The 14,701-nt window shown below is 49.3% G+C and overlaps 1 protein-coding gene across 5 annotated transcripts in view; it reads right to left on the reverse strand.

Annotated features, from left to right (window-relative positions):
* The window catches only part of LHX2 (LIM homeobox 2), a 33,679-nt gene that overhangs the window by 11,900 nt on the left and 7,078 nt on the right, over positions 1 to 14,701 (reverse strand). For 2 of the 5 annotated variants that reach the window (XM_030961447.1, XM_030961449.1), the window contains exons 2-3: positions 7,336 to 7,541; positions 6,326 to 6,708 (exon numbers count right to left, since the gene is read on the reverse strand). In XM_030961447.1, the coding sequence (XP_030817307.1) occupies positions 6,326 to 6,708; positions 7,336 to 7,535 (583 nt within the window). In that variant the 5' untranslated portion in view covers positions 7,536 to 7,541. Of the gene's footprint in view, positions 1 to 6,325; positions 6,709 to 7,335; positions 7,542 to 9,832; positions 10,071 to 10,275; positions 11,252 to 14,701 lie in introns of those variants that run through there. The other 3 variants (XM_030961446.1, XM_030961445.1, XM_030961448.1) reach the window with 3 other exon arrangements.

The following is a 14,701-nucleotide window of genomic DNA, read 5'->3' on the forward strand; positions in this document are numbered from 1 at the left end:
CATAAGAAGCATTTCTGCTTGTTTTTCTGCAGCATGGAAAACTGCAAGCACCTGAATTTAAAAGGTGTAAGATACTTCGAGGGAGAGAGTAACAATGGAGTAGGAACGGAGCTGTTTGGGATGTAGCCAAATCTTGTTGGGTTTAAGATCTGGGACCTAGTTGCCCATCTGGAGTCATGGCATGTGCTCCAGTCTCCTTCATTGCCACAATTCCTGATATAAAGAGCATGGGGATAAATAACATAATAATGCTCACAGAAAATTCTGTTACAGAAATGTAAAACCAAATCAGACTTGTTTTTAAAATGGACCCAAAGAATTTTAGATATTAGTAATGGAAAAGACCATTGTGTGTTGTCTTAGAGGCTTTTGAACCCTCCAAGAAACAACAAGACAGACATAGGAGGAAATGCATCAAAATATCTGTCTGCAGGACTGAGGTCTGGTTCCTGTTAATACGCAACAAAACAAAGCCTAGGGCTGCAAGGAGCTGGATTTTAATGTGTCCCATAGAGAATGAGATACATTCGGAATCCAAGGATATAAAACTGATTCTAAACCCTCCCAGAATGGAATGAGGGTGTCAGCTTTTCATCAAACCCTGATGGGAAAAGGAACAACTTACTCTGGGAATTTCTCATCATTTTACCTCATTATCTACTAAGTAAAAATAATATTAAAATGACAGCAAGCATTGCCACTTGAGAGTGGCAAAATGTGCTTGTCCACGATGGAAGTTGCAGAACAGATTTTGAAAGTGCACGAGGGCGTGTGCCGTTCGCTGTCTTGTGCAAGTGGTTTGGCTACTCCCAGGCATCACCCAATATGACATAAATAGTCCTAGCTGGTGCCAATTCCCCTCTTGTATTTGGTTGTGGTGCCTGGCACCATCCCCAACAGGCTATTTTATTCAGTCTAATATTATCTGCATCTCTCACAGAATCTGCAATGTCCATGGGTGTTGCAGGCACAGATACACAGAATGGGCCAAGGGTGTAAGTGGGGATTTTAAGAGCTGAGGAGTTTCTGCAAAAGGCATCAGGGTGTAAAACTAACACTGTACATGCTCCTCACACAACCCTCTGTTTTTCAGGCACTGTCTTCCCTGTTCTTTTGTGGTGTCCTGTGTATCTCCCAAAGGAATTGCTGAACTATCCATATGTAACATTTCCATTCCATTGCAGTATCTCAGGCTCCTGCTGGGATTTCAGAAATACAATTGGTAGAATTCCAGTCAAATAGAGGAGCCTTAAATTAATGAGTGTTTCACTTCTATTTTTTGATAAAACAAATTCTGAAGCAGCGCCAAGTCTCTTTTTTGACCCTAGAACATTTCTAAGGCCCCGTGCCTTTCCCCAGACCCCACAGCCAAGCCACTGCCCTCCCCAGCTCCGCTGGTGCAGCAGGGGCAGCACACACACCCACAGCCCATCCTGGTCACAGGATGGTGGTGTCCACAGGCAGCATCACTACATCCATACAGACTGAGAGGAAAACATTTTGTTTTGACATTGGTTGCCAAAATACCCTTTGCAGATTAATGCATAACACCTCCCTAAACCCAACAACAGGAGCATAAAGCAGGCTGTGCTGGTGCTTTTGTAACAAAGTCTGTTAGAGGAGGAGAACTTGGGAACATTGCTTCATCCTCAGATCACCAGAGCCCCCCATGGCTTGGGACTCGGGGCAAAGTGTGTGCTTAGCAGTTAGTAGGTTGCTAAGGATATGGCACATGAAGATGAGAAAGAGAAATTTCCTTTGGGGGAAATTTTGTTCTTAGTAGCTTGTGCTTGACATGTTAGATTATGCCAAAAGAAAGAAAACTAATCCTGATTCTGAAAGAGTGATGAAACAAGAGACACGTTGTGTGTGCATTATCTCTCAATAGTGGCTCAGGAACATACACCCCTTTCCTTCTGTAATCGGAGTCAAGGGGGTGTTTTAACCTCCTGCTGCCTGGAGAGGGAACTTGTGATTAACTAGACCGGGCAGGGGTGCAGCCGCATTTGTTGTTTGGTCGGAGCATGTAGAGGAGGACTTTGTGGTACCCTTATCCTCAAAGGGGACAGAGGTGAGACAGAGCCCTCAGAGTGGTACTTGGAACAGGAACAGACATAGTCTTTCTCTTTGGAGGAAGGAGAAGACACATAGAGAAGGCAGATTCCTGGCATTCTCACCACAGGCATTAGAATGGGTGAAGCTGTGGCACTGGGAGCAGGCAAGGTACCCCTGGCTGCTTCTGAGGTGCCTGGCAGCACTAAAAGGAGCGTGTCTCTGCCAGGCCATGGAGCAACAGACACAACAGCACTGCCTCAACCTTGACATTTCAAGAAGTGTTTCTGAGGAGATAAAGCCAGTGAGTCTTAAGGAGCCCAGGCCGAGCATCACAAGGCCAGGACGGAGGAGAGCAGGATGAGAAGCCTTCTTCCTCCGGCCTTCCCCGGGCGCCTCGGACAAAGGGGCTGCGCGTCCCGGTGCCCCCCGGGGCCGCCTGAGGCCCGGGCCCCGCGGCCGCGGTGGCCCCCGTGGGGAGCGCGGCCGGGCCGGGGCTGCGGGGCGGGGAGAACAAAGGGGCCGGGAGGGGCGGCCGGGCCGGGCCCCGCAGGAGGAACCGCCGCCAGGGCTTTTCCCCTCAATTAAGCCAGCTGAATGGCGCTGAATGGCCGGTGCGAGTGCGCGGTCAGTCCCTGAGCGCCGCGATTAACCCGGGCGGCCCCGGCCGAGCCGAGCTCCGCGCTGCCAGGCCCGCCGGGGGACGGGGCTGGCGGCGGGGCTGCAGCGGGCTCCGCTCCCCGGGCCTGCCCAGGGACCCCGGCCCCGCCGCCGCCCGCGGGGCGCTCCCGGGGCCCCGCTCGCCCTTCGGGGCGGGAGCGATGCCCGCGCCCTGCCCCGGCCCCGACCCCAGCCCAGCCCCTGCGCCTGCCCCGGCCCCGACCCCAGCCCCAGCCCCCTGGGGAGGGGCCAGATGCGCCCGGGGACCCGAAAGGTGACCACAGCCAGGGAGGAGGGAGAGAAGGGGGCGAAGCAAGAAGAGGGGGGGAAAGGGGTAAGCCCTAATTTTTCCCAGGAAGTCTCTGCAAGACATCTGATTTTAAGCCGCGATTCCCGTCTGCTCGCTCTGTCACAGTAGTCACAGGGAAGCTTCTTGTGAGCTTTTAGTCCCAAGGGAAACCGGGAGGAAAGAGGGATTCGCTCTTCAAAACTTTCCAGGCTTTTCGCATTTTTGTCGGGGAAAAAAACCCCAAACCACTTTTGACACAGCCGCTCGAGAGGGTCAGCTCCAGGCGTCCCCGGCGCTGCCCCGAGCCCCGCCGGGAGCTGGGTCGGCGCCTCCGCAGCCTCCCCTCCCCCGGCAAAAAGCCGCCCTCAGCCCCCGTCCCCATCCGCCGAGGACATCTACCCCGCCTGGATATTCCGTCACCCTCTCAGCGAAGCACAAGGCATCTTCCTGCTAGCCAAGGAAGGAAGTGTTTCTTAATATCTTGGCTGTTTGTACAGATTATGGGTATTTTATCAGCTCGTCGTGCCCCAAGTTTGCGCAATACATCTGTCATTTTTCAGGATATTTTAATGTCTTAAAGCCAGACTAGATACAAATGAATAAAACATAGCGGACTGTGGGAGGTTTGGGGTCTAATTCACAAAGGGAGTATTCAGAATTCTTTACAGGTGCTTCTGTGTTCAGCAAGCTTTCAGCCATTGATTTACTGACCTAAAAAACCCATCAAACTCCATTCCAACAAGTGAAGGAGGAAATTATGATCACAGGAACACACTTAAAGAAAAAAAAGAGAGAGAAAAGAAAAGAAAGAAAAAGAAGTCTTTTTGAAGTTTCAGCATCCTTCTAAGCTATTTTCCACTTGTCAGGCTCTATCCACATCTAAACCCATCATCCCCCTGCAAACGGAGTCTCATTTAAGTAGGAAAAGAAAAAAGAAAAAGTCAGTCTAATTCGTGTTGCAGATGAATATTTGCTGCAATTTACAAAATTATTTCAGTCTCGACTCTGCCAAGTTTATGGGTCCCCCTTTTCCCACCACCTCTGGGTGTAGATTTATGTACACAAAGTATTCTACACAAATCACCAGGAACAGATCCCCTCAGAGGACAACATTGTGCACTTGTAGTGCATTTCTGAGAAGGAAATTACAAGTTCCACTAAAAATAAAAATAGAAACTATCACAGTTTTAGATGGTTTATCTTTTAAAGGCACAAAATCCAAGGCTTTGCAATAATTTACTCGTTTGTGGAATTTTACATCAACGAGCAACCCAGTCTGATTTCCAAGATCAATGGCACTTATTACCGCATAAATTAGTCGATAATAGGTCTAGTAAATGGTTAAGCAGATAAATAGCTTAAGCGAAGAAGCCAAGGGTTACTCAAAGAAGATCTCTAAAGTTTCAGTTGCACGCTCTAAACAACGACTAAAAGTCAGAGAGCAATTATTTTGTAAACGAATTTTTCAAAACGCAGTTAAAGGCGGTTTATTTAGGAAGTCAGGGAGCAGTGAGACGTTCTCGGGCTGTGCTCCCATCCAGGACAGATGCCGCTGATTCGGTTTACAGGTCCTTTGAATCTGAACATCTGCTCTGCACAGGGAGACAGCGGAAGGACAATTAAAAGCTAATCCCTCCGAAAAGGAGAGTTTTTAACGGGAAAAAAATGTGTATTTTATGCATGTTTTAAAGCTGAACTGTAACTCGCGAGAACACTACATCCACCTTTCATCAACCTTCACCACTGGGACTACTACTGCTTTTTGCACTACTTCCAAATTATTCAGCAACTAGTTCAACCAATAATAGCTGGCAAATTCGTTCCCGAGATGCGTTTGGCGGTTAGAGATGCGCCTTTTCTCCCTGCCATTTTCAGTACAAACCACCCCGTTTCGTCGCTATTGTTATTCCCTTCGGGCGCAAAACAGCCGCAGCCCCCCGGTCTCGAGCTGCCTCCCCGGCCCGAAGCCCGAGCTCCTCGCCACCCCTGCACTTCTCGGTGCCCCCCCGCGCCTTCTTCCCGCCGTTCCTCCTCCTCCTCCCGCGCAGGCGGAGCGGCGGCCGCCCGGCGCAGCCCGCAGCTGTCGGGGCGCGCAGAGACGCGGCTCGAAACAAACCGCAGCAAACTTGGCCTTTACCGAACGCACTCTCCGGGAAAGAAGAACATGGTAAAGGCAAATCTGTGCCCTACGGGACACGTCCGAAGCAGGCAGGTTAGAAGAGAAAACAGTCTGAAACAGTTTGGGACGAACGGAGAAGCGCAGAGGGCACCGCGGCACAGAACGACGCAGGGAAACGAGTTCGGTGCCAGGGTCTGGCAGGACGGCCCGAGCGCCCGGCTCGGGAAACGCCGGACTGGGGGAAGCCCTTCTCCGCCTCCAAGTCCTCGAATAAAACCAACAGCCAAGAATTTTGTTTTGTTCAATAATTTTTTCCCGTTGCATACAAGCAGCAGCGCAGGAAGCTCTCGGGATAGCAGCCGTTCTGGTGGCAGCCACACGGAGAAGTGGAGCGAGGGGCAGAGGGGAGCAGGGATGGAGGGGAGCGGGGATGGGGGGAGGGGGGCAGGAGGTTGCTCGAATTCCTTTGCCTGTAAAATTACAGTGCTGTGGAGGTGGGGAGGTTAAACGAGGAAACACGTCGGAAAGTTTGCTGCTGGATCCAGAGAGCCCTGGCTGCTGCCAGGCTCGCTCCCGTTCCTCCTGCCGCTGGGCTCGGTCCAGGGGCAGCGGCTGCAGAGGGGATGCTGAGAGTTTCCCGACTCTTTTCCGAGTGACCTCTCATGAACAAAACTCCAGCAGAACTTGCCCCGGAGTGAGCAGGATCTGTGCTGCCAGCAGACACCTGCTGCCCGCGGCCCTGCCCGGGCACAGCCGGCCCTGCAGCCCCGACCGCCCTCCCTCCAGCCCCTGGGAAATGACCACTTCCTCTCTCTCTTTCCTTCCAAAGCTTTGGGGTGCAAGAGCTCAGGCCAGGGCTGAACAATTCACCCGTCAGCAGCTTTAGAGTGTAGCCACTAAAGAAAATTCACGGGCCTCTGAAGTGCTAACTTAAAATCTCTGGTTTCCAGATTTTATTTCAGGCTGCACTCCCCCTTCTTCCCCCCCTTAACCAGATGACCTTGCTTCAAAACATTTTATTTCCAGCTGAAGTGAAAAATGCTAACATATTAGCTTCTGTAATTGCAGTTTGACAGCACTTGATCTCAATAATTATGCTGCAGCTAAACTATTATTAACAGTTTAAGCTAAAATAAACGGAAATCCCCCTTTGGAAGTGAACAGAAACAGACCATTTGAACTGTTCTGGGGGAAGGGTCTCTTACCTGCGTTGTAGGCTGCCAGATCTGCTCCAGGCCCCGGGCTTTTTCTTTTCCTGGGTCTCCCCTTCTGGACAGTCCCCACGCCATTGTAATAAGGCAGTCCCAAAGTGTTGGCAGAGCCCGCTCCCAAAGCCGGGCCCTTCCCAGCGGCTACATCCGAGTGATTGAAATGCACCTGGTACTCCCCCTGGATGAGAGTCTCGAAATGGAGGCGGCAGTACACCAGATTGTCCTTCATGCCAAAGTGATCGCCAGTGGTCAGCATCTTGTTGCAAGTGGTGCAAGTGAAGCAATTTAAGTGATATACCAAATCCCTGGCCCTCATGACCATCTCGGAGGCAGAAATCCCCAGGTGACATCTCGCACATCTCTGCACCGAAAATCTCCTGCAAAACAGAAAGGCCAGAGGAGACGGTGAGAGGCGCATTCCCCCCCACCCCGTCCTCCGCCGGTTCTGCCCGGAGGGCGGCAAAGGGCTGCGAGCCCCGGAGCGGCCGCCTCGGCCGGGGCAGCGGCACAAAGCCGGGACGTTTGCGGAGCCCAGTCGGGCGCGCATCCCAGAATGGAAGCGCGGGAGTCTCCGTCTCGTTTCCCACCTCGCAGTGCAGCTCCCGTCCCACCAGACCCCCCCAGGAAAGGCACCGGCCCCCGGGCTGCGAATGTGCCCGCACCCCCGGGCCGCAGGAGGCACCGGCGGCGGGCGAGGAGCGGCCCCGCTGCGGGCCCCGGCCCCGCACCCAGCACAGGAGGCCGAGCAGGGCACGCCTGGAGAAGGCCCCAGTAGCCAAAGCAGGCTGGGGGGAAGCCGTGCCCGGGCCGTGCCCCCCTCTCGGCAATGTAGGACTTATCCTCACCACCAGTCTCTCTCCGCAGGGGGATGTTTCAGGAGCTCACAGCCTGCCCCACGCGTGCCCACGGATTCCCTCCGCAGTCCCGTCAGGCCGGGGTCTGCTCCGCGGGGGGAGCGGCGGGCAGTGTCCCCGTCCCCGGCTGGCGGCCAGGGCAGGCTGTACCTGTAATAGTCCTCCTTGCAGTAGATGCTGCCGTCCTTGCTGAAGCAGGTGAGCTCGGACTCCAGGTTGAGTTTACATTCACAGCACTTCAGGCAGCGCATGTGCCACTGTTTGTCCACAGCCAAGAGGTAATAACGGTCTGAGATTTTACCCCCGCAGCCGGCGCACAGGGCAGCCCTGTCACTGCTGATGGAAGGCATGGTCTGCTGGGGGAAAACAATTACAGACCGTTAGCGAGAGGGAGAAACTCTTGAGCACGGCTGTGCTCCCCCCTCCCCCTGCCCGGCCGGGGTCGCGCTGCTGCTCCCCTGGCAGAGGAGCGGGGGTTCCGAGCCGGCCACCCCGCCCGGCCCCCGCGCCCGGTCCCCAGGGTCCCGCCGCATCCCACCTTCGCGGGAGGAGGCGGGGAAGCGGGTGAGACAAACAGAAAACCACCCTGGCTTTTAGGGGAGGCGTCCAGACCAGACCCAGAACTTTTTTTTTCTGGTGGATTTTCCAGTCTCGAACCAAGAAAAGGCGCTGTTCAATAAACACGCGCAATAATAATAGAGCAGGGCAAATCACAGATAGATCATCTTAAAATTTAGAATTACGGATATACTGAGTGTCTGCATAGTTAATGCTGTGTGAGTGCGTGTATGTGGAGCGTGTCTCTGTGTGTATTTTCCTAGCTATAAAATTCCGAATGAATTACGATCAAACCCCCAGTAGTCACAGAGCTGCAGACACAGCTCTCTGCAAGCTGGTTCCAAACAACACGGATCGCGATCTGCTGTGACCCAAAGCGCTAAAGGGATCAGTAAATAAAGCTGCAGAGGAGATGAGCGTTACTAAATCCGAGGTGCAGAATGTTTAATCAGGAAAACGAAATAGTGGGAAATGTGCAGGAACGAGAGCGGGTTAAAACCAAGAGAGCACATTAGATTATGCTAGGATAAACTTGGAAGCAATAAAACTAAATATAAGCCCTATATAATTTAATAGTTTAGTGTCAAATCGCAATCCAGTCGAAACCCTCAAAAAACCCCAAATTCATATATATATCCTGTCAACTTCTACCGAACAAGAAAGGGGGAGAAATATCGGAACCGTTTAAGTATGCTTATTTATTTCAGCAGGCACCTTAAAACAGCATTCGGGAGAGGAGGCTCGGGTGGAGCAGCGTCTGGGGCAGACCTTGCAATATGCTGCTTTCCACTTCGGTCCCAACTTACTCTTACTCGCTTTGCACAAAAGCCCACGGCAGATCAGTTCTTGTGCACGAGAACCCGAAACATTTCCTTACAGCTGTGCCCAACACGCAGTTTGTTTTGGTTCGGGGCGGGGGAGAAGTTGTTTGTTTGCTTTTACCTCCTCTGGAGCCTTAAATCCTCGCGCAAAGAAAAGCAAAGACAGCTAATCGGAGGAAATCGAAAGGAACCGAGGCTGATTTTCCAGCACATGCCAAACCCGTTGCTTTCATCCTGTGCTTGCGGGGATCACAAAATCCCATCTCTGTGAGCGCTCCCGTTTGCACCGCATCATTCCCACTAGGAGAACTCCACACAAATAAAACCCTGGCACTCCACTGGTGTTAGTCACAGGAACCCACCGGCAGCTTGTTTCTTTAAGGCATTAACTGAACTCCGAGTAGGGATCGTTTTATAACCAAAGTAGTTTCTTGTAAATCCACTTTAAATTAAATAACGATTTTTTCTACTTTGCTCTTCCAGTAACAAAAATAATCTGCGGTCTAGAAATGGAATTCAAGGATCTAGCATTCCAACCCACTATTTGTTACATACACACGTGTATCCATACAGATTATATACAGTTATATAAAACTATCATGCCACAATATTTATTCCAGCAAAGATCATTGGATGTTGTGTAACTGTACGGAGAAATATCAACTTTTTAAAAGAAAACCAAAACCGTTTAGATTAGAAATCGCATCCCACCCTTCTAGTACAAAGGCCGTTCTCCAGACGGTGTTTCAAGATTAAATAGTCTCACTGTCACCTTTAAGCAAATTTCATATAATTACAAGAAAGAACACATTCTGATGAAGTTTGAAAACCTGAGAACGGATCTTCCTTGCATTCGCCTGTATCAGTCTACAAGACCAGCATTTAATAAACGTACGAGATAATCTCACTTCAGAATTGTAATTTCTTTTTAAAAAATTAGTATACATAAATTGTTAAATCACTTAAGACGCTCTGAAAATTTCGTCCACTTTGCCAGCTTAATGCTAGTTAGATGGATGCATCTTTTTTATTATCTAAATGTATTAATATACAAGGTCTACGCATCAGCAGACAAGATGAAATGTGGTAAAGTTACAAAAATTCCCATCCATCCGTCTTCCTGAGACATATCTTCTAGTTCTGTTTGCCATGTTTACAAACCCACATATTAAAATTATTTAAAAAACCCATAACTTAAAGACACTTATGTTTGTTTTTTTTCTTCTTAAATAAATGCTATAAAGACTATCTCCATGAAGGCATCCTACCTGAAAAATAACACAGAATTGGATTCTTTGGTGTTTGTGTTTCCATTCTGCAGACAAAAAAATTTGCCGTGCCAAAATGTTACTGGTATAAAACCACACTTTGCCTCTTCCTAAAAACTTTGGAAGGCCGGACAGGCTGGGGGAAGGGAAGGAGTTCTTGGACGCTACCAAAAGGCTGGTCTATCTGTTTTCTCACAAGAGCAGTACCGTTCATTTCACCCAAGCGTTACTATTACTATGCATATTATTAATAATTAACAGTTTCATGCCTTTCCCCACGGTTTCATTTTATCTTTTGGGGTGCCTTTATGCTTAATTTTCTTCTGATTTAGTATTTTGCATACGCTTCCCCCCAGTCTGTTATTTTAGGGGAAAAGCTGTATCTGTGAGGGGTTTGGCATGTTTAGGGGGGTGCATGACTATCCCATTCCTTCGGCTCCTACCGTTTCCGTCTCTCCCCTGTCTATAGCCGAGCTGATGGCCGGTGCTTCGCTTTTGGTTCTCCGATCCATCTCGTCGATGACCCCGTGCATCTCCGAGCCGGAAAGGCTGTGGAAAAGCATCGCTGAGGAAGCAGAGGAGGAGGGCCCGAGTTGCTGTTGCTGCTGACAGTTGTCGGGGTCCCTGCAGGAGCCCAGAACTCGCATTAACCGGAGCCCTCCCCCATGCATCTAGCACGGCCGCCCCGTCTCTCCTTGGGCACCGGGTTTTTCCCCGGCAGAGATCTCCGGAGCGCGGCGCAGGCACTGATCCGAGCTTTCAAGGGATGGGGTGCAGAAAAGGCGGGCGAAGGGGATGAGGGAGAGGGGACAACTGGTGGTGTAAGCTTCGGGGCTTGGATCTAGTCTGTTGCGCGGCCCCGGCACATCTCTCTAGGAGGTTTCTTCAGTGCAGGGCTCATGGCCCCAGGTGCAGTCCCAGGCTTTATGCTCTGGCCCAGCTGGCAGAAGGCTGGGCAGGCTTACGGTTGGGAGGGATTAATAAATAGTAGAAATATAAAAAAAATTAAACCATCTTCGGTGAGAAATAAATAAGAATTAGGAAAAAAAATTACGACAAGCCCCTTACATCCTACTGTGCGAAATTTAGAGGAGGAAAGCAAGGGAGAGGGAGGCTGCAGCAGGCGGAGAGCAGGCTGGTGCTGCAGGAGGCTGGGGCGGATGCCCACCGTACGCGCTCACAGTCCAGAGGGCTGGTAGCGGCGGCAGCTCAGGGGCAAAGTTTGCTCCTTCCCCCGCTCCTCCCCCAGCCCGCTGGAGCTCATTGGGAAAAGAAAAAGCCAAGGGGAAGGAGGAAGAGTTGGACGGGCACCAGATGGGACGGGCACTGGCGGCCCCCCTCTGTCCTTAAAGCGGCGCGGCCCGCGGGGCCCGGGGCGGGAGCGCAGCCGGAGCGGAGCCGCCGCGGAGCTGCGAACAGCGCGTCTGCAGCGCGGGGACCGCGCGGGGCTCCGCGCCTTTTCTACAGCCCCTCTGACATCATGTCCTGCCCCGCCGCCATTGGCTGCGCCGCGCCCGGGCCGCCGGCATGTGCTCGGGGCCGGGCGGTGTCCCCGCGCTGTCCCCGCGCTGGCCCCGCGCTGGCCCGGCCGCCCGCGCACCGCCAGCGCTGCCGCGTCCCGCTCGCTCCGCGGGCTCGGGAGCGGCCCGGCCCCGCGCGGACATCGGCGTTTGTCGCCCGGTGACCGTCGGCGACGTGTCGGGCCATGGCGCGCCGGAGAGGCTGTGGGGCACAACTTCTCCAGCGCCCGAGAAGGAGGCGTTCTAGAGTATGTCCCACGATATCCCAAACATATACGACCAGTTGAATGCACCCAATAACTCTTCGTTATGAAAAAAAATTCACTGTTAGAATGTAACAACTTGAGTCACTCCAGTTTGTGGAGCCTTCCACGAACCAAGGCCTCTTGCATCTCTCATTTCCAAGTAGACTGTAAGAAAACCAGGCCAGGAAGGTCTCTGAACTTGAGGAAAAGCTTCAGAAACTCTCCAGGAAAAACAAAGAGTGCACAGGGAGACTGTTTATGGTGTCTAAATATTTATCCAGGAGGTGGGTAGTAAGGAAGGACTAATTAGTATTAAAGATGTCAAATATCGCACTTCTAATTATGTTAGCAAAGGTAGCACAACGGAAGGTAAATCTGAATGCACATCTGAGATCATGAGACTCGCTGCCTCATCCGTGACTATGAATTATTACATCACTCTGCTCATTCCCATCAGGTGTTGTTTTCTGACAGCGCGATTTGCCTCTTACAGGTGTAGTGCAGTCAAGATTACCCTTGCTAAAACTGGAATTCTTCTGTTCATAGCCCAACTTTGCTGGGTTTATACATTCCATTCTTACAATAATTGATGCTTTTTATCATCTTTCTGTTGGGATTGCTGAGTAGTTAAAGTCATTTGCATGTCACAGAGGAGAACAAAGTGTCTCTTGTAGAAATGCATATGAAATAGCCACAAGACCCCTCAAGAAACCATACAGAATGCAAGCTAATTTGGCATCTGTGGGAACTATCCAAAGTCTGTCCTAAAATCAGACCTTGGAAACAATGGAAGTTCATGTTTGAATTCAGATTAGAATCCTGCAGCACCATTAGTGGCTCTGTATAGCATTTATCTGGATGAAATCATCTTTCCCTTCTCCGTACAGTTGCGAGAGGTTTTCAAGCCCTGTCTGTGCTGGGAGCTTTGCCTCCAGGAACAGCTGTGGACCATTGCTCACCAGACACCACGGACCCCGAGGTGGGACAGCACCGGCTCACCTTTGCTCAAGCACTGCTGCAGAAATCCTTCTCACAGCTGTGTACCGTGCTATCCTCAGACATTCTAATACCAGATTCATTTCCTATCACTGAATTGATTACGTACTTTTTGCAGTCAAGAAAGGTCATGGATTTGTACACTCTATCAGACATAGCTAATTATCAAATAGATTTTAGGTATTTAACAGAATTAAACTACAGGATTTTATGTTACAGAATTGCCTCAGTGGCTGGAACCAATAATACCAAGAGCACGCTGAAAAAGTATGGCACGGCCTCCAGTTCACAGGGTATCTCTGATTATCTTCTAATGGATATACAAACACAAGAAGACATCCAACCCTTGCTACCAAAACACAAGGAGAGTAACAGAATGTAAACATAAAGCTGCTAATGTACACACTGACACATGAATGGCATTTACATTGTTCAGAATAAAATCAAGGATACTTTCAAATAATGAGCCACAGAAAAATTGCTGGAGCAAAATCGTCTTCAGAATGAAATGCAGGCTCATTTGAAATGAGAGTTTTTTCATTTAAAAAATGGTGCAGCTAATAATAAAGTCTTTTAACCTGTATTTTGTTATAGGTGACAGGTGAACAAATCACAGGTCTTGAGTTTCTCTACCCTGCCTCTCTTGGTAACGTCATCTCCAGTACCATCTGCTACCTACCAGACAAACAGACCAACCACATAATGAGGTACCAGCTTCCACCCAGCTACCGTGACTAAATCAGAACAAAAGATTCAACGCCTCCTTCAACAAAGGAACACAAGTCTAAGCTGTCTTTGCTAATTGCTGGGTTTCAGGTTGTCTGTTACAGATTTTAAGTGAGCTACAAACTTCCATCAAATACTTATAGCTGTTGGATAAAGATACTAAGAATAAAAGATAAATGGAAGCAAAAGGTAAGAGAGAAGAGAAGAAAGCTTAGAAAATAAGCAACTACTTATGGTAATTTAAAGACTGTGGAATAATATAAACATGAAAGACCAGGGGGCAGAGTGATTGATATCTCATATGTTTTCGATGCCCCTACGGTTATTAGACTGCAATATATGGGAACATACAATAAACTATGAATTAAAATGTAATTGTAGCTTCAGGCATCTTCTTCATTGTCTGCTGTGGTGTTATGTCTTCATGCACCGTGATTGACAAGGTGTAATTAATCATCTTACTCAGTTGTAAATATGGGCACCCTTCACAGTAGGCATCAGGAAGTGTGTACCAGCAAAGGAAGCAATAGCTGACGCTGAGATACCATTAAATCAAAATCAGAATGCATATATGTTCAGAAATGTGTGTTTGGTGTGATGCTGTTATGGTTTATTTCTAAAATACTGTACCAACAGATTTACTTGATTTGCAAGTTAACTACAACATTAACCAGTTTAATATATTTTGTCTCTTCTTCATTTTTATAGGCAATGATGTTGCTCTCTTAAAATGTGAGCCAGTTTGCTTCCTGTCAGCAAGTGGAGCTCAGCTCAGCTCTTCCTCTCCCCAGGTTGCTGCACACAGACCAGCAGCTCCGTGGTCTCACTTGAAATGGTTCAGGCAAATTATTACTCCGTTCATGGATCACCTTCTGCACTTCTTATGTACTGACTTAGATACTTTGGGTCATTTTAAAATGAAAGAGAATAATGAAATTATCCTAACCAGGAACACTGTTCCATTTAAAAATAGGACATTTCTTGCCACCAACGCCGTCCCCAGATTGTAAATGAACACCTTTTAAAAGATTTTTTACATTATTCCAGGGTAGGAAACTTGTTATATCTGTTTATTTTTGTAAATGATTGCTATCCTTATCTAGTTAGTACAGAAATGGTATCTGAGTCATGGCAAATTAAGTGGTTTGTCTCAGGAAAATTTGGTGGTATGCATGTTTTTGATGCACGTAGAGCTGCTGAATGAATAATTGGCCCCTATTTAATGTCCTCTGCTTTAAAGCTGTCTAGTACATTTGCTGTTTAAAAAAATGTCTTTCAAAGCTGTTAAATATGTAACAAAAAGAGGTTGCTCTCTCTATTTTCACACGAACAAAGCCATACAGTGAGCTGCCTGAGGTACTTCCAGCATGGGATTAATTACA

This window comes from Camarhynchus parvulus, chromosome 17 (assembly GCF_901933205.1).
Source record: "Camarhynchus parvulus chromosome 17, STF_HiC, whole genome shotgun sequence".
Taxonomy (NCBI): domain Eukaryota; kingdom Metazoa; phylum Chordata; class Aves; order Passeriformes; family Thraupidae; genus Camarhynchus; species Camarhynchus parvulus.